Raw genomic sequence first — 24,814 nt, 5'->3', positions numbered from 1 at the left:
TTTTACTTTTATGTAAGTAGGATAAAATGAAAAACAAAATAAAACAACTGTAGTTTTTATGTACACCATCAATATAATCTTTTTAAAAATGTCAAGATAAGGGTTAAATTAACTTTCAATTGCACTGTGAAAAGCATACGGCATTTATTCATATAATCTGATCAACACTGATGGGCATAGCACCTGAAATTGAATCTCATTGTGGTCTTCTCTAGGGATGCACAGAAAAAAAATTAAAAACACCAAGCACTGAGACCTTCAAATAAATTGTGTCCTCAATTTTCTAAGAAAAGCACAAAAGAAAGTTTTTCCTCCATGGGTTCTCCCATTAAAACCAACATATATGTTATAGTACAAGTGGGTACTTACATCAGTAATGTTCTGTGTGAATTTGATCATGATCCCTTCTTACCATAATTGTGAACCATAAGAAAAGGATAATTGTGTTTATTTTCTCTAGCATTGTGGTATCATAAACAGGTTTATATAAATAGGTTTTCTGGATAAATGGAGACTAGTATTTTAAGAATCAGAATTTTCTTCTAAATAAAATATTTAAAAAGAAATCTTTCTAAAATCTTTTACACAAATTCCCTTTCATTCACTTATTCACAAAGAAAAGGTTTGAGTTCCAGACACTGTGAAGGGTACTCAAAACAAAAATGGGTAAGTGATGGCCTTCATATCAGGTAACTAAAAGCCTAAAGGGGTGATGTATAAATAGGTGGTTATAATGTACAGCAATAACAGCTGTGGAAGGAGTAGGCAAAGAGGAGCAGGGAACCAATTGAGACATTTGAGCAGATCATGGCTAAGATGAGATCAGGGAAAGAGGCACAGGGGACTCTCAGGGAGCACCATCGAGGAGTGGTAAGAAAGTGAGAATGGGTGGAGGATAGGAAATATGGGTGGGTCGATCTGGACGAGGAGAGGAGATGGTAGGAGTTTTAGGGACAATGATGAGGAAGTTTTGTCAAGGCTAGGCTATATGGATTTCATCTTACAGACAACCAACATTTTAAAGAAGTTATTGTTTTACAAAAGGAACTGGGTGACAAAGTAGAAGGTGTACTGGAAAGGAGGGAGACTGTCCTTGTGGGGAAGAGGAAAGGGAGAGGGGCTGCTGTGAGGTGTGGAGTTAGAGGATATATGTGCTCTCTGTAAAGGGGCAAGGATCTACAACAGAGCTACCAGTCAACCAGAGGGGATGGAGAAGGTCAGGGGCCCAGCATACCCAGAAAGTGAGGGAATTAAATGGCTCATGCTGAGGGGAAAATATATGCTCACGATCAACTATGTAAGAGATGTCCACACCACAATGAACTGTATGGAAAAGGGGGTACAGTGAAATTAATGTACGTGAAGAACATTTTCAATGGCCTGAATGTGGAAGGGGAAGGGAGAAGGGGCTGAAAGAAAAGCTATAAGGTAAACAAACCTGCTTATTGCCAATAAGAGAGGGCTTAATTGAAGAATAGGACAGGGGTTAAAGTGTGCTTCAGCAATACTCTATCAGCAACGATTATAATGTGCTTGATTTCCCTGCAGGGCAAGCATGGCAGTGTAAGTCAGTCACTGAAGGAGCAATCTGGTAAAAGTGTACGATCACTGATTAGAAGGTAGAAGTAAGAAATCACTCTTTCCTGAGGTATTTGTACCCAATCAGAAATGCATAATTATCATCTTATAATTTCAAAGTATTCATATAAAACATAAAGTTTTCTTCTGATCTTACTCCCACTCTTCAGAGAATATTAGTGAATGGTGTAGAGAAGGCAAAGACCAATGACTTTTGCACATGACCTACTCTTAATATGACACTGAATTACATTAACATCCCGAAAGGGCCCAAAGCGGGAAAGACAGGTACACTCAAGCTGCTGCTTAACTTGGAGGGAACTATACATAATAGACTCACATAAGTCAGGGATTGTCCTTATTGCCTTTCTTCAGTTATCTGTGCTCATGTCCTATGTTAAAAAGAGGCAATAGGCTTTCTGGAGGACAGAGAAGGATATACATCCCTAGCATGGATTTAGTTCATTTAAACAGCCTAAAGAGTCTCAATTTATCTTCTACCAACTTGGTACTATATATTTTTCACTTAGTATTTCCCATTCTTTCCTGTGTTGCAGGATCAGGTGTTTATTATTAACCTACTTAATATAAACCTTATAAACCTACTTAAAACTATAATATAGTTTTACTGAATGACATTATGTTAAATTCATGAAGGCACAAAAACATAGGATTTAATAATATTTCAGGCAAAAGCAAAATTCCAAGCCTTATTTTGTGAGGTTTGTATTTTGTTGAATCCCTCCCAGCTCCTGGTGCTCTATTTCCCATGTAGAAGGTGCTCATTAAATATTAAACTGCTGAAGATAATAGATGAAGTTATTTTAATATCACCAGAACTCTTCTGGGGAAAGTGTGTATGGCTGGAAGAATGCCTCAAGATACGAGAAGAGGCAATGAAGAACTTTATTAAATACAAGAAGAACAAACCTGGAAACAAAATCTCCACTTTGGGAGGGCAAACTTTTGCAGTTTGAAAAATGTTACCTTGCTTATTCTAGCTGTGTTAAAAAGGTTCAAAAGTGTTAAAGAGATCGATTTAAATACAGATAAGAACTGGCCCCAGTCAGAGTCTCCTTGGATGTTCCTCTGGAGCACCCATCCCTTGCAGTTCTAAATCTCCACCAGGCACATCTTTCTCAGCCTCACTTTGTTCTCCTTGGCAATGGGCAGCTTTTAGTGCTCTTCTTTCTTCACTGTTTAGATTAAAATGAAATAGGTCTTACTTTGGTCACTTCAGGAGTTTGGGAACAATTTTTTTCTGGCAACTTTAAAATCAACTTTTTCCTTTTCTCTCTTCCTTCCTTCTCTTCCTTTCCTTCTTTTTCCTTTTTTCCCCTTTCCCCTTCCTCCCTTCCTTCTCTTTCCTTTGGGGGGGGGGCGTTCAGGTGGTGCTAGGAATTGAACCCAGGGCCTCACACATGCTGAACATGCATTCTACCACTGAGTTACATCCCAAACCTTAAGAAACCAAGCTCGGGGCTTCAGGTTCAGACAACCAGACTCCTTAAGCCTACGTTCCCTTCTCTTCTATTGTGATTTTTTGAAAAAATGTATTTGTTCTTTCTAGTTATACATGGCAATAGAGTTTTATTGTGATTTTAAAAGTAGCAACTCAGGAAGGAAATGTGTGGGGGAGAGGCAAGAAAGGGAGGGAAATGGTGGGGTGGTGAATATGAATATGATCAAAGTATGTTATATAGCAAGATGAAACCCATTATTCTATATAATTAATATGAATTAATAAAAAATAGAGTAGCAATCCAATCATACATGACTTTACTTTGGTTTAGCTTTCTGTATGACAATTATTATTATTTTAGTATTTAGGAATGTTTACATGTTCCACAAAATGAAAATTCCAGGATGAACTGTCTATTTTATTCACCTGTTACTTGTCGCAACTCATTTGCTAAAAAAAAATGGTGCCTGACTCATGATACATACTCCACAAATATTTGTGAAATTAAAAATGAAGCAAGTATTGCTATGTTTACTATGTCTTGAGTTTTAAGCATAAAATACTGATAAAAATATTGAAGGCCCTGTTTTTCACATTGCATTTATTAAAAGAGGAGAATCTTGGGCTGTCAATTAGTTGAAGAGGCTGGATATGCAGCAGTTTGGGGATGGTTCCTTCTTCTACCTTCTGATGCTACTTTATGTGTGTCAGAATCAAAGAGATGTGACTTTAAGTGCAGACTTCCTGCTAGCTTGGACACGTTTCTTAATCTTAAAATTGTCAGTGTCTTTTTCAAAATGGTGATGATACAATGGAATTTTATTCAACCATAAAGAAGAATGAGACTTGTGCTTTCTGCTAAGGAAATTTCCAGGAAGAATGGTAAAAGTGACTAGTGGTTTCTGTTAATGGTGTATGGATATGGTACTGAAAGACAGGATGTGATAAGAAAGAAACTGTCCAGTTTTGAAGCAATAATATTAGGAAATACAAGGGCTTAGGACAATCTCTTCAGATGGCTAAAGATGCTCAAAATAAGATACAGGTTGGGGACAAGAATCAATTGAAGATGTTGCAAATAAAATAAAACCATAGGGTGAAGCTTAAGAACAGGTGTGCCCTGTGCCTACTAGAAGAAAAAGTAAGCCAATTTTCCATCATGTCGGCTTAGGAACCAAATTCCTCAACAAGACTCCTTAAACACAAGAAGTAAAATCAAGAATCAATAAATGGGAAATACTTCACTGGAGGTAGGACATTTGAGCAGATTATGGCTAAGATGAAGAACAGGGGAAGAGGAAAAGATAGAATGAATCAGACATAACTTTCCTATGTTCATATATGAATGCACAACCAATGTAATTCCATATCATGTACAACCGCAAAAATGGGAAGTTACACTCTATGCATATGATATGCCAAAATACATTCTACTGTCATAAAAAAAGAACAAATAAAAACAATAAAAAAAGGAACATGGTGTAGCTGAAAATCCCCCTTATAAAATCTCAGCAAAATTTAGGGTAGTGTTTTACCGACTTACATAACTAAAAGATTCTAAGAATTATAAGAGTCTTATAAATAATATTCAAATTTATAGCCTGAAACAGAGAGTATCCTGTCTCAAAACGATTTGCATGATTTTTTTTCTAGTAGTGAATTATAATTTAGTATGCAAGAAGGGCACCTACTTTTCTAATTTCTGGACCAACTTAGGTAAAAGAGGCCTTGGCCTACCTTTCTATGTCAAGAAGCAAGTGAGAAAGCTACTCAGTTGCAAGTAAGAACTACTCATTTTGAAAGAGGGAATGATATAGAGGGCAAAGCTTAAGGACCCAGAGGTAACTAAGAGTCATGGAGAGCAGTGACTGGGGAACCATGCCCAGATAGCAGTACCAAGCCCTAATCCAGTACAGTCTCTGCCTCTGGGCTGACCCCATGTGCCTAGCTGTATTTCAGAATTGCTACAAATCAGCAGGTGCCTTCCACAATCTCCCCTCTTTGAACAGTTTGTCTACCGAGGTTCCCCTGTTGCTGTCTTAGGGCTGTATGCTGAGTGTACTTGTTCTTTTTTGGTTTCCAGGTATTCAAATTAGGAATGGTTGTGTCTTATCCACATCTGGACCTGGCATAGATCATAACATACTAGATTCTTATACAACACTGGAATGAAACTTGTGGAGAAAAAGTTGAATATATTTTACATGGAGGAAGGATGCAAATTGTGACAGGATATAAGACCACAACAGACTGTTTCCAAAGATGGCCACAACAATCCCTCTAGCTTCCATGTCTTTTTGAAATGTGACTTTGCTGATTGTTTCATCAGGAAGTAGAATCCCCTTCTCTTCCTCCTCAATCCATCTTGTCCTATGACTTGCTTTGACCAGAAGAATGCTGTGGAGGAAGTACTGTGTGACTTCTATGCAGACATTAATTGGTCTTGTAGCTCTCTTTCTCTCTTATCATATTGGTAGCTAGCTACCAGGACAAAGTATGGTTTTAGTTATACATGACAATAGCATTTATTGTGATTTTAAAAGATCTTGCTAGAAATACCATGGAAAGACAAATAGCACTAGTCAGCCCTACACTGTTCTAGCCAGCTTGCTAAGGTGCTAGACAAGTAAATGGAATCATTTTGAATTTTCCAGTTCTAGATGGGATGCCTGGCTAACCCAACAGAGACCAGACAAGCTGTATCTGCTGAGTCCTGCTCCAACTGCAGAACTGTGAGGATATAAATTATTATTATTATTATTATTATTATTATTATTATTTTTAAGATACTATGTTCTGTTTTTAAGATACTATGTTAGTTATTCAACAATAAATGACTAGACTATTACTTGACCAGTCAATTACTCAAAAACAGTCAAAATGGCTGGATATGATTATACTGTCATGCTGAGAATGAAAACAACTTGCCATCCAGTGGACAAAGCACTGGAAATAACTGAGAAGACAAAATGCTGGTCTGGCTTTCTTATCACCTGCCTACTTGTGGGCTCAGATAAGTCACTTGAGCTCTGGGAACCTCCTTTAAAGAACAGGGACTGCATTTGAGGACTGTATCAAATTGTTGTACCAACAACAAAGCATGTTTGAAAAATGTTAATTATTATTCAAAAGGAATGAGGGCCACCATTATAACTTGTGAGTGTGTTCCTATCACAGGCACATTAGATACTGGCTTGCCTACTGAAGACAACTGCTGTTCTGCTTACTCTCTTCCCATTGAGACATTGCTGTTAATCAGCTTCTCCTAAGGAAAAGGGTCCAAGTAGTTTAAAATTTTCTAAATGAAAAACTGCAGAAAGACGCAGAGTATTATTACAGAAATGGCAAAATGAATATTGTAACAGGCATTTTGTGTCTGCAAATGTGATTTCTAGTTTATTTTAACAGCTATACTAAAACCCTACGGTACAGTTAATAGTATTATATGCGTTCTGTCAAAAAATAAGAAAATATCCTCAAACACAATTTCTAATTTATAAGCTTATGACAAGTTCAAGCTGCTGAGAAATTGACTTGAAAGTATGCCTTAGAATGATAGAAGACCACTATTAACACTATCATAATTGTATACCTATTGCATCAAATCTGACATTTCAGCTTAATATATTTCGCTGAGAGAGCATACCATTTTATGGCTTCCTAGTGAAATCAAATCCAACCCAGACGTTTTCACTTTTCTAATATAATTCACTGCAAGGTTTTAAAGCTGCCATCTCTTTTCTTCCCCCCTTTTCAAAAGATTGATGTCTGGGTATTCGTTAATTCCATGAGAGCTCATAATGGGTCACTGAGTCAGTGGTGAGCACCTCCATTAACTGCATTAATTTACACTATGTCACCTTAATGACGTTTTGTCACAGCTACCTTTTCTGACATCTACATAGCTAATCAAAAAGTAATATAACAACTTTTGAAGGCATTAAGGGAAATTAGTATAAGAACTTTTGTAAGGTACATGTCATTCCAGAACTACCATCTAGAGGAAAGAAATAGAAAAAATAAAAATAACGTAAAAACTAACTGGCTTCACTCAACTCTGGAGACCTCTCTCCTGAGGGGTCACTTCGGCAGCACTCTTTCTTCCCCAGCTTGTGTTCATTAGCACAGGAAGAGACTGACATTAATAGAGAGAGACAGAATAAAACCATCTACTGCATTCTGGTTCTCTCCCACAGGATTGTCTAAAGTTAGTAGATATTGCAGATATATTTACTTTTCTTCTCTGGAAATGAAAATATATTTCCTTAAAAATATATTTAATGCTATAGTATAGCTTTCGGATAGGAAATAAAAAGCTTAGGTTTTAACACACAGTAAAATGATTCATGTTTTTGAGACATTATTCTCTAGTAAATTAGTAGTTATCTTAGAATGAAATAATACTATATACTTTAAATTAAAATGTGTAATCACAAATTTAGGAAAATTTCAACATATCACTAGATATTCCAAGAAAATTTGTCTCTAATATTGCTGTCATAGAGACCCAGATTCTGATGCTAAAAAGGAAAATGGAAAGATGGATATATGTGGCTGGACACACACACACACAAAAAAAAAAAAAAAAAAAAAAAAAACAACTCACTCAGCTGAAACATAAAACTGAAAGACTGAAAAACCATACTTGTAGTGCAACTTTCTGCAATTTCAAAGATCCCTTTCAAATAATCAAGAATAAGATGAGCAAAAGATACATGTCAGTTTACAAATCAATAATATGCAAAAAGTGCTGAACATCACTAAAAGAAATGCAAACCAATACAATGATGACTCCAGTTTTCACTTCCTATATTAGTTACAGTTTATTGCAATAGTGATGACGGGGGAATGCTGCTATAGCAATAATACAACATAATTCTTTGGGGATGATAGTTTGGCAACATATTAACAAATTAAAAATGTATATGTACATAGCCTTTGAGCCAATGGTTGTATTAATAGGAATTAACCTTCGCATACGCACACAAGGTTCACTGAGATGTCAGTGTGCACGGATGTTCACAGCAGTCTTGAGCATAACAATAACAATCACAGAGAAAGACAAACGCTCTATCAACAGAAGACTGCATAAATATTGTATATGTATGTAGTGTGCAGCCTTTAAAAGGACAGGGGTAGGTCTACACAGTAAGATATACACTATGAAAGGTTCAAGGTGGTGGCATGAGAGAACTGAAAATGAGAGCAATCTGTGTAGTGTCAAGCTGGGGAAATGAGCTCCTTATGAACCAATTAAGTCTCGGGGGGAAACACAGTACATGCGTGTTCAGTGCAGCTGGTTAGCATAAAAAAAAAAAAAGCTCCCAAGTTAGTGATAAACACCTTGATCTTTGTTCTTGATGATGTGACCTTAGGAGCTCAGGTAGCACAATCAGTAATGGAAGGTGAACATTTCTGAAATGGTTCTAAACAGGAAAACTTCCTGGAGAATTTAGAGGGATAAGCCTGGTATGAAAATGGGTCACCAGAGAATGAAATGTAACTTTATGAGATATATGGTGATCTAAAGAATTAATAAAGTCCTCAGATTAGGAAGGAAAGCTAAAACTGATTTACATATAAAATTAGGATGTCTCCAGTATTTGTGAGGGCAGGTGAGCATGAATCTTTAAGTTGAAAAGCCAATTTTCTTTCTTGTAATGATGTCAAGTTATAGTGAGGAGGCACTTTCACTTGAAATAGTTTGATATAATAAGGATACAGTTCTGACTTAAATATAAACAATCTCAAATGTGATAAGCCTTCAATTATAGACAGGAATATTTAATTCACAAATTACTATTGAGTGCTTTTTATAAACATTATATTAATTTGAGATTCTATGGATCAATGAGGGTCTATTGTCTCCCATTTTGTTTCTCATATGTGAAGTATTATTAAATAAGAAACAAATTCCTCCCTTGATTTAATTGGTAGTAAATCAATCTAAAATGAAGGTTTATGAATATTTTAGAGTTTTAAGTCCTCATAAAAGTTATAAGACTATTAAAAGAAAATTATGAATCTTAAGAACTTAATAAGGGTGCAGGTTAAATTCTCTAAGCATGAGTATGTTGTATGTATAAATTAATATTCACTTAGGTAGAAGTTTGATAGCAACAACAACAACAACAACAAAAACACAGGGATGAGCTATACTCTGCTTGGCTCCCACCTCCTTTGTTTTCTGCTTTGGAAAAAGAAATGAACAAAAGTTGTGTTCATTCAGTTTTCTTTCTAGTAATTGTCTTTATAAATGTTTTAGAATAGAAAAGCACACACATGTAAATTTGACTTGACCTTACTGCTTTTTGTTGGATCAGAACCCTAAATGGAATGATACTACGACATTTTTATGCTGAGTGACAGTTATGGGAAAAAACTTGCCTTGAAGAAAAAGGGCTTAAAATAAGAAACACATTTACCCAGGCAAGAACTTGATCATGTAATCTTATTATCAGGGGGAAAAAGAAAAAAGAAAAAAAAGAGAGAGAGAGAAAGAGAACAAATGCATTTTATTGTTTTGAATACAATCTTTTTCTTTTCCTTAAAGCAAGAGCCCCCATAAATGAAAAATAAATTTTTGTATTTAACAATAAATACATAGAGTAACTGTAAAATTGCTCTCTGGCTGTTCCTGGATATTGTCTGTGTGTTGGTTTAATCTAATGTGTATTGTTGCATAGTATCCCTAGGCACAGTCAAGTAAAAGCTAAGGCTATACAGAAAAGCCTACATTTTAAATGGGGCTTGTCATTAATGCTTTATTAATTGCCCCAGGCTACACCAACCCAAAGCTGGGCAAGCTATACCAATATGACACATTAAGGTCAAATCCAATTCCCGCTGTGTTTTATGGAATGGGCCAAATATTGAGTGAACAGCAGGAAAGGCAATTTATGGGCTTTTCTTTCCATCCCCTGATTATTTCATCTAAATTAGATGGGGATTTTTTGAATAACAAAACACCTTACCTGATTAATATAAAAGAATCCTGAATTATTTTTATGATGCTCAAAATTATTTCTTTTAAGGTTAGATGTAGCTTGTAATTTTAATATGATGGAATAAAGCTGCAATATAAAATATCTTATACATCATTTAATAAGAAAGTCAAAATTTCAACAAATTTTGAAATTCCACTAATATCAACAAATAAAAGAGCCTACCTTTACATCAGAAGTATCTCTCTGACTAGTTCTCCAAGACCTAGCAATTGAAGAGAAGGTTCGATCTGGATGGTCAAATTTCCCGTCATTTGCATTGAGGAAGAAGGTTGTGAAAGGTTCCTAGGCAAAAAACACAATCAGTAAATGAACCATTCGAAGCACATATGTGCTCATGGGTTGATAACATATGAGTATTTCTGAGACCCTCTTGATGCAGAAGCAGTGAAGAGCTTGTATCAAGGCCTACAACAAGGTGGGAGGGGATGTGGGTCTGGGTCTGACTGTGTCACCACAGTACCTGTTGCTCCGCAACCCTGGCAGGTCCTTTGGCTACTTGGGTCTCTATCTTCTTATCTATAAAAGGATGGGAGTCTAGTGCTGTATGGTCTTATGGTAAATTATTTTGCATGACATTCATAACTCAGATTTTCTTTCTAATAATTAGGGCCATGCATACTAACATTGCAATAAAAAATGTCACTTTGACATCCTCTACAATGTGGAATTAGGTAGGGAATTGTCCACCTTAGAATGCCTGGGAAAAGCTACTCAAGCACTAGTTCCATAGTCTGGTGACCTTTTAAAAATGCAAACCCCTGCTTAATATCCTTCCACAGCTCTTAGGAGGTCTGAGGAGAAAGTTTAAACTACTTCATTTGTCTTACAAAAGCCTAAATGATCTACAACCTGTTTAACTCTTTTATCTTACTATTCCCACCTATGTTCAAAGGTTTTGCCACTATGTCCTTTGAGTGTGACATTCCATCCACCATTTATCCCTTATCCCTTTTCCTCACTATCCTTATCTAAGTTCTTTTATCCTTTAAGTCTCATCCAAGATGCCATGTTCCCCCCAAAGACTCCTGGATTGACCAAAGCTCTCCTGCATGCTCACAGCAGCCTACAGAAGCTCAAACAATGCCAAGCATTTACCATGCTGCATTATAATTGACTGTTAAGTTGTGTACATTCCCCATTATGGGTAGGTGCCATATCAATCTTATTTGCCATTTTATCTCTAACACTTAGCCCAACTTCTGGTACACTGAAGTTGCTCAATACTTAATCTGTTGAATAAAGCAGTGAAGTAAAGGAAGTACAAATAAGACTGAATGAACTCTAGTCCTTCTTTTATTCTGAGGTGATTACCTTAGGTTAACATAGTATCTGTCATCCAGGACATCTTCCCCTAGCAGGAAATTTAGGAATAACATTATCACAATGTCCTAGCAAATTTAATTTTATAAGGCTGGTTCTATAGTTTTTATGTTGGGAGAGAGACATTGTTTTTGATGTCATTTGGTTTGCTTCCAAGTTTAAAAGGATTAAATAACATTCATTCTTACTAAAAATTCCTTAGTTACTAATAAGTATAGCAAAGATAAATAGTATTTCCTTTTTCATGCCTTAATTTTTCTCTGATAAGTCAAGGATAAATGATATGTCACTCCAGGTTAAATAATGAATGCTAAGAAATCTATATGACATTTTCCAAAACATTTAAGCCTTTTTTCTTATTATATAATCTGTGTTCATTCTTAAGTATAATAAACATTTTTTTTTTTTGCCTTTTTAAGCTCCCTTGCTTGTAACTATCCTTAAGACTGGCTCAGGGGCAACGGCTACAAATATTCTTCTTTTCAGTATCCTCCTGAAATGTAATGTGGCTGGATCTCATCAATTTCATGCTTGTTATACACTGCTAATATTTTATGTTCATTGTTGAATGACAAAAAAGTGTGATGAAAGTGATAAGACCAAGAAGGATATGATGATATACCAGTAAAGAAGGCATTATTAATTCACCTGAAAATCAGATACACAATCAGAAGTTCATATCGTTGTTTATGATCTTAAGTGATATTGGAAACAAATAGCTGTCACCAAAATTAGGTTAGGAATATAAATTTTTATGAGATGTCTTTCACTAATGAATTTGCTTTGTAGACTTAATTTACTACTACAAGTCAGGTAGCGAATTTAGTATATAGGATCACTAAATTAAATTAATTAGAATTGAAATATAAAATGTCTAAAAAAAGCAGTGATAAATTGAATGAAATATAATAGATCTCGAGTTTTGGTTTAACTATCTATCCATCTTGGGCAAGATACTCTACCTTACATCAATGTATCAAATAACTGTCTCCATTTCTTCATCTATGTAAACTGGGACTGACAATACCTTACCTTGGGGGTGATTATGAGAATCAGATAAGATTAAATAAAATAAATGTATCTTACCTGACAAAGCATTATACAATGACTACCAGCTTTATGCATCATGCCAAGTATTAATTATTGGACTCCTCACCAGGATGCCAGTTCACTGCTGTCCCTGACTGAACTCTTACTTAATTGCTTACGTCTTATTCATCTGTATCCCAGCACCAAGCATGGCTCACTGTTAAGTGTTTAAAAAAATGTTTGTTGAATATACCTAAACATATGAAGTGACTCTTGAGAGACAGGGATATGGGTAAGATATAGTTTTTCTTTTCAGTTCTTCAGCACTAGTAGAAGTTTGACCCAAAGGTCGTATCTTCAAACTCACATCTTCATTATTCTAGGATGTGAGACATTCACTTTTTTTCTCTGTAGTAGTAAACACAGATTAATTTAGATGGACTAGACTTGCCTCTCTGCATTTAAACTATTAAACAGATGTGAGTGAAGACTCATTTATACTGCAAAGCCTTACTTTTTATCATCAGCCACTAAAAACTGATCTCTACCCCAATCAAAATCATAAAAATCCTTTATAATTTTCAACCCTATTTTGAAGGAATGTTAAGAGTAGCATTGAAGGGCACAGTGAAAAAAATCTTAAATTGAAGAATAACTTTTTATTTCTGGTAACAAAGTTTATTAATCTGATGGTACACCAAAGCAAAGAATATTGAAGAATTCCAAATTTTACTGACTTAAGCAACTTTAAAAAAGATCTGATTAACAACTGCTTTAGGGCCATTCACTACAATCTGACATATATTCTCATTATTCCTGAAAGCCTCCAGCGGCTACAGTGGTAGAGTACTAATAGAAATTGATAACCTAATTGTTTATAAGTGAGTATTGATCTACCAAGCTCTGATTTCTGTGGAGATCGCCTTTTTTTCTATGGTTTTCTCTATTACCTTCAAGGCACAGTGCAAAGCCTTCTTTTTCATTTGATTCAGGCCACACCAATGCAGGATCAAGTGCAATAGGAAGCTTAAAGATCTTTTATATTTTTTCACTTATCACATGTTAATCAAACCATTTTCTATGGGGACATCATTATGTGAGATATGTGCACTTTAAAAGCTTGGGAGATACCATGTATGAGTGAATAAATCTAAACAGCAATTTTGAAAATTAATAAAAATTTGGCATCCACCAGGCTTTAAAAACTCTGGGTCAGGTCCTACAATATAAATGGCAAGTGGCAGATTGTCTTCTCCTGATTACATTCACCCCAAGCTCATGTCATATCTTCCAGTTCTTTTTCAGTGATGGAAAACTAAGCTCAGTTAGCCTGTACTAGGAAACATCTTTCCCACTACATGCCATCACAAGCTTCAGTCCCCCTCCAAGTACACTAAGAACCTTATCAGCCTTTTAATGATTACAGACGATTAATTCCATCCTGGATAATCCAACTCCTACCTAACTGCTTTATTCTTCTGTTTTATTTGACTTTTGCTTAATCATCTCAAAAGAATCTTTTAAATGTCCTTTTCTCCTTGTAATTTTCTTCTTTTCCTTCTCTTCATTTGATTTAAAAAACAAAACTGGGATGGGGTTGTGGCTCAGCGGTAGAGCGCTCGCCCAGCATGTGTGAGGTGCTAGGTTCGATCCTCAGCACCACATAAAAATAAATAAAATTAAGGTATTTAAAAAACATTTCATTAAAAAGAAAACCAAAAAACAAAATAAAACCCCATCCATGAATTAATATGTAGAACTTTCAATGTAACTATAGCAAAGAAAAAATGTATTTGAAGTGATTTGAAGCATGCTAAAGGCAAAAGGAAAGGGAACTAACAGTTACTGAGCACCTTTCTTTGCTAGGCATTGGGTTATCTCAGTTTAAGAATCCTCTATCATCTTTCAGAATATGTAGAATCATTCCTTTTACATTTGCGATATGACATCAAAGTCACATTCTAAGAAATGAAGGAATCATTCTTTCCACTAGCCTTTGTCTAATTCCAGAAATTTATTTTCTTCTATTTCTTTTGAAAGAATCTGGAAGTATTTCTAAGAGACTTTCAAAAGACTCTATTAATTAACCTATGTGCCTTATATCCACTAGGCTCTTGGTTAAATATTCCTCATCTTCCTCTAAGTAAATAAACATTGTTCTTGAACATCAGTATTCAAAATAAACATAGTGAAAATATTTCATTCAGTAGCGCTATCTTTGGTTTTAATTATAAAACTTACCAAAGTGCTTCTATGACTTTATTTATTACAAATATAAACTTTCTGACTTGATTTTTTTACAAACATGAGTGACAGCGGAATGCATTACAATTCTTATTACACATATATACCACAATTTTTCATACGTCTATACAAATATATACTTTTAAAGATACATCATGGTTTAAAGAGACTCTAGGGCAAGCTTTCAAAACAACCCATAATGTATAAAAAATTCAAATTCTAAACAACATATTTATAAATTAACTTATTTTAATGTAACCTATTTAACTTCCAAGGAATTATGACTAATGTCTGAGAGATAAGTTTTGAATAAGAGAGTTGAATATACTGAATTCAGAAGGTGAATGTGTTTCTGAAGGCTGAAATGGTCCCAGTATAAGATTTAACTGCTTCAGGGTAGTGATGTATGTCCAGGGTAAGGATTAAAGCAACATCATTCTAAATAAAACATTTTGTATTAGTTACTATCTGAAAAATTCCAAACTTTTAATATAATAGTTTATTCATCACTTGCCCAATAATAGCTATCAAGGAAACAGTCTTTTTAGAGCCTCATAATTTAGACAAGTGTTTTTACTAGTAGTTTGTCTAAAATAGTATTTTTAACTTAAATCAATGAAGTATTTAGTTAATTAGCATTTTATCCAATTATTATTGTCATATTAAGTCTATTGACTGAAACTAATAATGAGTTTAATGACGTTAGGTTTAGCTGTCTTGAAAGGTAAAGGACAGTTAATTATTTTAATCTGTATCACATTTTTATGAACAAATTCTCAGTGACACAAACTTTAATGCATTTTCTACCTCATAAACTCCTTTGGATGGGAGTGAGGAAATCACAATTCTCTGGGCCATTAGGTTAAATACAAAGTAAGCTATTAGACCACAATACTTCTATTAATAACAGCATAGCCTAAGATCTTTGGTCCAAATGAGTTCCCATAAAAGCAACTCTATGGATTTGTTATATTTGATACAGTAGCTAATAGCCACCTGTGAATACTGAGCAATTCAAATGTCACTGGTTCATATTGAGATGTGTGGCAAATATAAATATACTCTGGACTTCAAAGACTTAAGAGTATAAAATGTAAAATATTTTATATTTTTTATATTGGTTACATGTTTAAGTGATAATATTTCAGGCATACTGGATTAACAAATAATTTATTAAAATTAATTCTACCTGTTTCTTTTTTGCTTTTAAATGTGGCTTTTAGAAACTTTAAATTACACAAATGGTTTATGATTGCATATCTATATGCAACTACTATATATCTATATCCTACTATATGTAGGATAAATATGTGTGGAATTTTTTGCCATACTGTTGCATAGATTGATAAATCAACTTAAGAATGAATTATAATTGGAGAAAGTGTGTAGCTTGTTTGTGATAGAAAGGGGTCAACTGAAATTAGGAGGTTGAGAACAGAGTTTTTGTGAACCTTTGGATGTTACTTTATGTATTTCAAAATGCTATCAACACATATTATTCTCATTTAATCTCAAAACAATCCAGTAGATTTTTTTTTTTAACTCCAAAGTACCTGAGAGAGGTGTCTTACTGTTTCTGTGACAGTGACTGTCATTCAGGGCAGGTGGTATGAAAAGTCCTCCCAGGTTCCCATGTTTTCTAAACATCTTTCTCTAAGGATTTTGGAGGTCCCTTTGCAAGTTTCATGTGGACTAACATGGTGAAGCCAAATAGACTGTGAGGCTTGAGAATTATTTCTTGGACTGGGGATATAGCTCAGTTGGTGGAGTGCTTGCCTCACATGCATAAGGCCCTGGGTTCAATCCCCAATATAACCAAAAAAAAAATTTTTTTTTCTCATGGGCTGCTTAAGCCCAAGTACATCTTTTCTTGGCTTCCAGGGTGTATCCTAAATAGAAAAGACAACTTGAACTCAACTGACACTCTTTTCTCTAGGTTTTAACATTTTACTCTCTCTATTCAATTTTTTGTTTGTTTCTGGTTCATTTACAGCTAATAAATAATTTCCTACTAATGGTGGTAATGACTGAAAATTTAGCTTTATAGGAACATTTGGTGATCAGTCTAATTTATCTTTTTTCTTTTTTGTCTATTTGTGAGCACAAATCAAATAAGACCATATTTTACATTGAGTATAAAGGAAATCAACTCTTTGAAATATTGACTGGTAAATTTTGGTGTCTCTGTGTTTTGTTTTGACCTGTGGCTGAAACTGCAGGACGGGTACTAATAAACTCTCTTGATGTCCATCTATAATCCAAATAGGCTTTGCCTCTTGCCTGAAAGTGAAGCATTCTCCTATCTCTGGAGGGCACTACTTATTACTATCCATAAACTAAAGATCCTCCATTCTGATTGGTTTATAGTGATAAATGTTTACAAATAAAAATCTAATGTTCTCAAAATTATCAGAAAATAAAAAAAAAGAACTTCTAATTACGTTAACAGTGTCAGAGTTTAATGATTTTTTTCCTTAAGAAATTTCTAACTCAAATACATTCTTGTAAAAGAATTCAACTTCACATAATTACACTGAATCTTTGGACAAATTAAACTAATTTAATAACTTTGGTCAAAAACAAAATAGTAGTTTTATGTCTTTACCTTTAGTTTATTATTATAGTTTATTTTTAAAAGTAAGATTTGGGTTTGTTTTTTCAACAGACTGGTTAATCTAAACTTCCTCAACTTCTTATAAATAGTATGATTATAAAAGATATAGAATTTGTGTTCAATTAAACTGAATCATAATCCTGACAAACATTTTCAACAATAGTGTTTGTAGTATGTCATCTGCTAGCGGTTTGCAAGTTAAAGTATACACAGAGTACATTTTTTGTAAGTTCAGTCTCTACTTAAAATGGAAAAAATGCCTGAGGAAGACCTCCAAGCTAGTTTATCCTTTAGGTTTGGGAAAAAAAAAACCCTTTTGAAATAGAAGGTATATTTTCATGTACGCAGCGTTACTAGTGTGGTTCTGAGACATATGAGATTCACATAGCTTAGTGGTCTGAACCATATCTTGGTAAAAGGAGAAAATATTAGAGATTTAATTTAGTATTTTACAGTACTTTTCAGTCCCTTATAGTAAAAAAGGAAAAAAAAGAAAAATCAGATCATCTGGCTTTAGTAACTGTTTCTAACTAGACTAGACTGGAAAAAGCAGACTTGAAAGCTTTTCTAATATTCTAGATAAGAAATAATGGAAATAATGGAAACCTTAACTAAAGGAAGTGCCACAGTTATAGAGAAAAAGAGAGAGATTTTAGAGATAATTAGTTGGTAGAACCTACAGATGTCTGTTGGGATATGGGAGGAGGTAAAAATAGGAAAAAATATTTAGGAAAGTCCCCCAATTGCTCTAGATGGGGTAACTGGGTGAATGATCATGCTAGTTATTTAAGAAAAACAGGAGGAATCACAGCAAGTTCATGATGGAGAAAAGTTATCTTAAAAATGATATTTATGGTGTTATGTGATATTCAGGAACAAGTGCCCTATAGGTAGTTGAAATATAAGCCAGAAACTGATGAGAAATATTTATGATAAAGTTAGAAGCTGGAAGTCACTATTTTGCAGTGAATGACATAGCTTTGATAAACTATTTAGAAAAATCCTAGGGAATAAGAATATTGAGGAAAAGAAATTTGAGCAAGAGACTGGACAAGAAGTTACTGTGACAGAAGGAAAAAAACTAGAAGGGGATGTTGTCCAGGAGCCAGGAGAATTTCTAGGAGAAGGCAGTGAGCAATGGTAACAGGTGCCTCAGAAACATGATGGTAGGAAATGGGACATTCTGTCCATGTGACCTGTGACCTCCATAAGAACAAGTCAGTAAAGTGAGGGTAGGAACCTGCATCAATCAGGTAAAGACTAAATGTGAGGTGGCCAAGTGGCTGAGCTGTCAGTGGAGGCTGAACTTTCAGTACATGTGACCACAAGGCCAGGAGTTACAGAATGGGTGGGGGCTGAGAAGAGGCTTTTTCTTTTCTTTTTTTTTTCCGTTGTGGGGAGCAACTGGGGACTGAACTCAGGGGCACTTAACCACTCAGCCACATCCCCAGCCCTATTTTGTATTTTATTTAGAGACAGGGTCTCACTGAGTTGCTTAGTGACTCACTGTTGCTGAGGCTGACTCTGAACTTGTGATCCTCCTCTCTCAGCATTCTGAGCCACTGGGATTACAGGAATGTGACATCATGTCCAGTTATTTATTTATTTTTCCTTTTAAAGACTGAAAATACTTGAGTATATTTATGTGTTAAAGACAATAAGGAAGTCTTGAAAACACTTGGAACCTGATATTACAACATGCCACCTAAGAATCAATAATGAGAAGACAGTAGAAGATTAAGGACCAGAGTACATCCTTAGTGAGAAAGGAATAGTAGGTATTAAGGATATACTCCAGAAGGCTGGCTCTTTGTCACTGATTTAGAGGGCTGGAGGTGTATGTACCTCAACCGTAGAGTGTGTGTTTAGCATGTGCCAGGTCCTGAGTTCAATACCTAGCATCAAATAAGTAAATAAATATACAAATAAATAAATTATTATTTTTTAAATTAAATACCGACTTAGGCCCGAGAAGCTCACAGAATCTATCTTCCTAACTCAGTTCCACAAACATGAGAATTCATTAAAAACGAAGAGATTCAGTTTTTGGTAGAGTTTGTGATCTCTAATTCCACTTCACTGCTCTCTAATCTTTAAGATGAATAACAAGTATACTTGGTTTTTATTTAATTTACTAATGTTAAAATACTTTAAGGTATTAAAGGTAAACTGTAACTCAAGGAAGATACTCACAATTCGAACAAGCCAGGATAAGGTCGATGTTGCTGTTGAATAATGTGTATTATAATGGTAGGGTGGGCTTTGATCATCTTCCCATGTCTCATAGCGCTCTGCATAAAACACAGCTCTCTTTGGGTTCAAAGCACCAATTGGCTATAAAAAGATAAAAGGAAATATATTATTTAATATAGTCATTTTAGACAATCTAGATGATAAGCCTTTATCCTGAAAGTATTTCACTACTGATTCATTTCAAGCACAGAGCACAAATTATTTTGTATTATATTTTTACCAAATTGGATTCTGATATTAACTACATATCATTATACTTCCTAAAAATCACCCAAAGGATTATTCCTATGTGCAAAGTTTCTAGACTTTGCTAAAAGTTTTAGTGAACTGTTACCAGAGGTGATTCAGTTTTAACTATCAAGGCCAAATTAATATTTTAATGTTATTTTCCTGTCCACTTAACACACATAATGAAAATTTAGCTTGGGGTACAAGGATCCTGCCAGGAGAAGGATGAAACAGTTATCACTGTATCAGAGAAAACTTTGTCTTAATAATAGTATCACCCAAAGTGTGAAAGACAACAATCTTCTGCATGGGAACACTGATGGGACACTACTTCCATTGTGAGTTTACACAGATGAAGCATCTATCCTTTTTTATTAATTTAAACTACACACCTTACTAAGGGTGATGAAAATAGTCTAGACAATTCAGATTTCCAGAAAAGCGGTTTACTAAGGCCACTAAGACTCTCCCAATAGTACTACCATGCTACTTACCAATTATGATGCTAATCCCTACAGTGGAATACACAGTAACTGCTCAGGATATGAATTTTTTTTTCCTTCAATAAAGCATTTTTTAATTGGATCACTGTCTTGAACTTCTTGGCAAACTGTTTCATTAAGAATTTCTGGCACAACATCCTCATCATTACAAATAGCCAACTGCCTTAGCTTAAGTTTTTGTTCAGTTTTGGCTTTACAGTATATACAGAATCTACTCTTATGATATCAAATAGCACAATTATTTTGTTTTAGGATGCATATTATAAAAAAGAATTTTATAGGGAAAACAAAAGATGAGTATTAAGTGTAATATCTTAGTCCTTTATTTCAAAATTTAATATTACTAGTTAACTATGAAGTTCCCCCCAAGGCTTAATTTTAACAAAAGAAGTAGTAGAAAATTAGTGCTTCAATGGGACATATAATGTTACACAAGAGAGAAAGATTCATTTATAAATTGCTGTGAGCCTTTTCTTTTGTTCCCAGGAGACTAATTCAAACAACACAATGATGTCAGCAGTTAAAAGTCTGGTAGAATTTCCATATAAACTCTTATTTGCAAGGGTGCTTATCCTGAATGCTAGAATTATTTGTAAATTATTTTCATTTTTCATAAACTTTAATTAGACCTAACAAAGACTAAGAAATCTGAGTAAATATTTCTTGTGTATAAGATCATTACTATTTTAAGAGTTCGAAGCTTTTTTGTTTTCATTTTTCTAAAACAAAGTATAAAAATAAAAAATTTGGCTTAAATATATTTTAAAAAAATATTTGAAGGCTTAGAATTTATTGTGTTTAATATCATTGGTTATCTGAGATCTTTTGACACAGATCTATAAAAGGCACAAAAATTTTGTTAAACATTCCTTAAAATCTCAATATTTAAAATAAGCCTATAATTTTTTGAGAAAAGGATAATTACTAGACAATGGAATGAATGAAAGCTTTGTTCCTGAAATTAAATAGTAAGTTTTTCACTCAAAATTGCCTAAATATTTTATATGCACAGATATGTTTATCTAATTCAATGTTTTTCAACCATTTAAAACACTTAGTATTTCCTTCTTTCTTGAATATGCTAATAGATCTTTCACATGCATAAAATGCCTGCCCAACCCCTAGGGATCCGCCTTATCTGATACAGTTTGTTCTCTAAGACATCACAAAACATTCTTGAAAAAGGAACATGGCCCTTCCTCTAATCTTTTCCAGCCTTCTCCTCAACTACTGGAAAAGGGATAAACTAAATATTTACATTTTCCATTTTACTCAAGTTTCATCAAAGTCATTTTATTAGAGTGTTTTAGAGAATATGCTTGGTAGGAAACAGCTGTACAGTATTAAAGTCTGTATGTGTCTCCATTAGAAATTTCTTAAAATGTATTTTAAATTTTGAATTTTGGCTTAGTGCAATTACAAATGAATTTTATGAAACATAATGTAAATAATTTGTGCTATACATACTATTCTATCATTGGCTTCTAGTAGTCAAGAAACAAGTCATTTAAAGGAAAAAAAAAGCTTCAAAATGTTTGGGAAATGAGAATTTTGCCATTTGTGGTATGTTTTCCTATGAAAGCCAAACATGTCATATATTACATCATATTTATCCATCAATTATCTATCTACCTACCTATTGATAAGACTGTAAATTTGCTGTTATTTGAAAATTTGAGCCAAGAGTGCAACATCAATCTTTTGAATTTGGCAGGTGAAAAAGGTAAGAATTTTGATAAAAATGTAAGAATATACTTAATGAAATTTACAAATTTAGTTTGTAGTCTTTTTTCAATTTTTATCAAGAGCCAATTTCCTTTTCTGTCAACAGTGGGAATTTAGACACGGCTACTGCTGTGTTTTTTCGGGTGCCACCATGTAAAAAAAATTTTAAGAAAAACTTAAAAACTTGGTACTGGATCTATTGCTGTTTCATTCTTGTGTATTTTTTGTACAAGTAAACACTATAACACATTACAGAAAATCATGCATATGATCATGCAGAAATGAAAAATAAAATTTCTATGTCTATAAAACTTATAATTCATTTTTAAAACTGCCATAAAACCTAGATAATTTGCAAGAGCACTATTTTTTTAAGTTTTTTTAATTGTCCATGGACCTTTATTTTATTTGTTTATATGTGGTGCTGAGAATTGAACCCAGTGCTTCACACATACTAGGCAAGTGCTCTACCACTGAGCTACAACCCCAGACCAAGAGCACTGTTTTTAACATGGAAGAATCAAGCATGACTCATGTACAAAATTCACATTTTTTGGTAAAATTTGTGAGAAATTATTAGTGTAATATTACTATGTCTATGCTAAACATGTTATCTTTATTGAGAAAAAGATGCTATTTTCTCGACTCTTCCCCCCAATTTCCTCTTTAAGACTAAAGTGAGAAATCTAAGACTAACATCATAAAACAAAAACAACAACGACAAAAACCTTTGTTTTTCTGAAAAAAACTGTGATTTTATTATATGGAACAAAAATCCTGACAGATGGTTGTGAAGATTTTCATTAGTGAACATTCTGAGAAATATTATCATGAATAGATTTGTTGAAGTTTGTTAACTCCAGTGTTTCCTTTTATTATATTTGTTTGTTTTTACATATGCCATATCTTTCTTTTTGTTTTCATAACAACTGTTAAACATGAAATAGAACAAGAGTTCCTTAGATTATACTTTGAGGAGTTCTGGTGAGAATTCTTTTGGTAGATTTAAGTCTAGCCTTTTCTTTGTTTTCCTTTTTTCTATTTTCCCTTTGTAATTTTTTAGCCTTGAACTATCAATATTTTTTCACTCTTATAAAACCTTCCAAGTTATATCAAGTCCTTTTTGGGGGGAGCAAGCATATATAAATTTAATAAGCAAAACTTACCAACAAAAATTATAGAAATTAAAAAATATATTGGGTAAATTGTGTTATGTGAGACACTAGAAGGACTCTTCTTGAAAAGAATCTGAGCACAGAGCTAGTTTAATTAAATAAATAAATGTTGATTGATTTGAGGAATGGTCAATGTAGCAAAGTAGATTATAATTTTTGGAAATGCTCATGATGTGGATGGCAATAAAATTTTAATCATATGGGAAGAGCTCTCTATAGATGCTCCAACTACTAATGATACTATATATTTGTATAGGATACTGTCTTCACATCCATTTTCTAGGTTGATTTTCTTCAATGAGGTCAGTAAGGCATTCATTGTGAATATACTTTCAGGAGGAAAAAACCAGGTACCTGGTCCTCTAATCTTTCCATACCACTGGATTGCATTTTCATTACTAAGTATAAAATTTATATCAATATAATTTGTATTTTCTTCCATAACTATCTTTTTCCTCCTCATCTGCGAAAAGCCTCAGGAATGAAGAGAATCTTATAGGATTGCTAGTTCAACATTCTATGTCCTAGATGAGGACACTGTTTCTTAAGTTAAATCAATATTGCATTGCTAGTGGTGGCTATACATTTTACAGAATCAGCAGGAAATATAGGCTTGATACAACTGGAAACTGGGTACAGTGAGTGATTTATTTGGCTTCTAGGTAGAGCTTCTAGTTATCGGAACATTCTTAACATATATGAGCTTCTAATATGTCTAAATCATCTTCCATCATGATAAAGGGCTTGAAAATCCTCAAAAAAAAGCTTCAAGAATTCTTGCCTTTTTCATTTTTTCAGTTGTGAACTACATGATATCACTCTGGAAATCCTTAGCTTTGACATTGTAGAAATCATTTCTGCAGATCATTCTGTGCTCAAGTAAATTCCCTGTCTCCCTTCTTATCTGGCTAGGGAACTTTGACTCATTCTGGAAGCAGTCCAAATTTCAACTGTGAAGCCTTACATGACACCATCTGGTAATAGTTAGGCAAGTTTATAACCTTTTTAACCCAGAAGACTAATACTTAAAAGGAATGCCTTCTCTCTCATTCATCTCTGAATTCTCATCACCTAATACAGTACCTGGCTCTTTTTTAGGTGAGTAATAAATGCTAAATGAATGAAGACTGATTACTGATTATATAATATTTTATAAAACATCCATGTGAGACATTTAGACAAAATTTTTCGTCAAAAATCAAAAGACAAATAACAAAAGAATATTTTTAGCATATAGAATAAAGGGGAATTTTTCTCTAAAATGAGCTTTTACAAAATCACTAAGAAACTGATCAACAATACAACAAAATAAATTAGCAATTTTGAATAGGTAGTTCAGAGAAAAATAATAATTTCCAATATAAGTGGGAAAAGTCAGTACCAACTCTACAATGTAATGAATATATATATTTTTTCCTGCTTAGCATCCATTACTCCTTCTTATGTGAACCATTTCTTCTTTACCTCTAGTCTGCCTGGTACACATGGGCTGACTTTCTGGGTGGGTATGGGATTCAGACCTGTCATTCAGTATATTCTATTCATGTGGCCACTATAATTGGTGCAGAAATGGGAACATAATTCAAGGAGATCCAATGAACCTTGGCTGTAACTGTGTGGGGAAGAAGCCCCCTGTCTTTTGGGTTAAGAGACATCACTTCTGCAACATGGAAAGC

The 24,814-nt window shown here is 34.0% G+C and overlaps 1 protein-coding gene across 1 annotated transcript in view; it reads right to left on the bottom strand.

The window, feature by feature from the left end:
* Positions 1–24,814, bottom strand: part of Nbea (neurobeachin) — a 620,123-nt gene that overhangs the window by 57,766 nt on the left and 537,543 nt on the right. Inside the window, exons 45-46 of the mRNA XM_077795156.1 lie at positions 19,448–19,588; positions 10,210–10,329 (exon numbers count right to left, since the gene is read on the bottom strand). Of these exons, the coding sequence (XP_077651282.1) occupies positions 10,210–10,329; positions 19,448–19,588 (261 nt within the window). The remainder of the gene's footprint in view (positions 1–10,209; positions 10,330–19,447; positions 19,589–24,814) is intronic.

This window comes from Urocitellus parryii, chromosome 2, assembly GCF_045843805.1.
Source record: "Urocitellus parryii isolate mUroPar1 chromosome 2, mUroPar1.hap1, whole genome shotgun sequence".
Classification (NCBI taxonomy): domain Eukaryota; kingdom Metazoa; phylum Chordata; class Mammalia; order Rodentia; family Sciuridae; genus Urocitellus; species Urocitellus parryii.
This window is presented reverse-complemented; position numbering and strand designations above follow the sequence as displayed.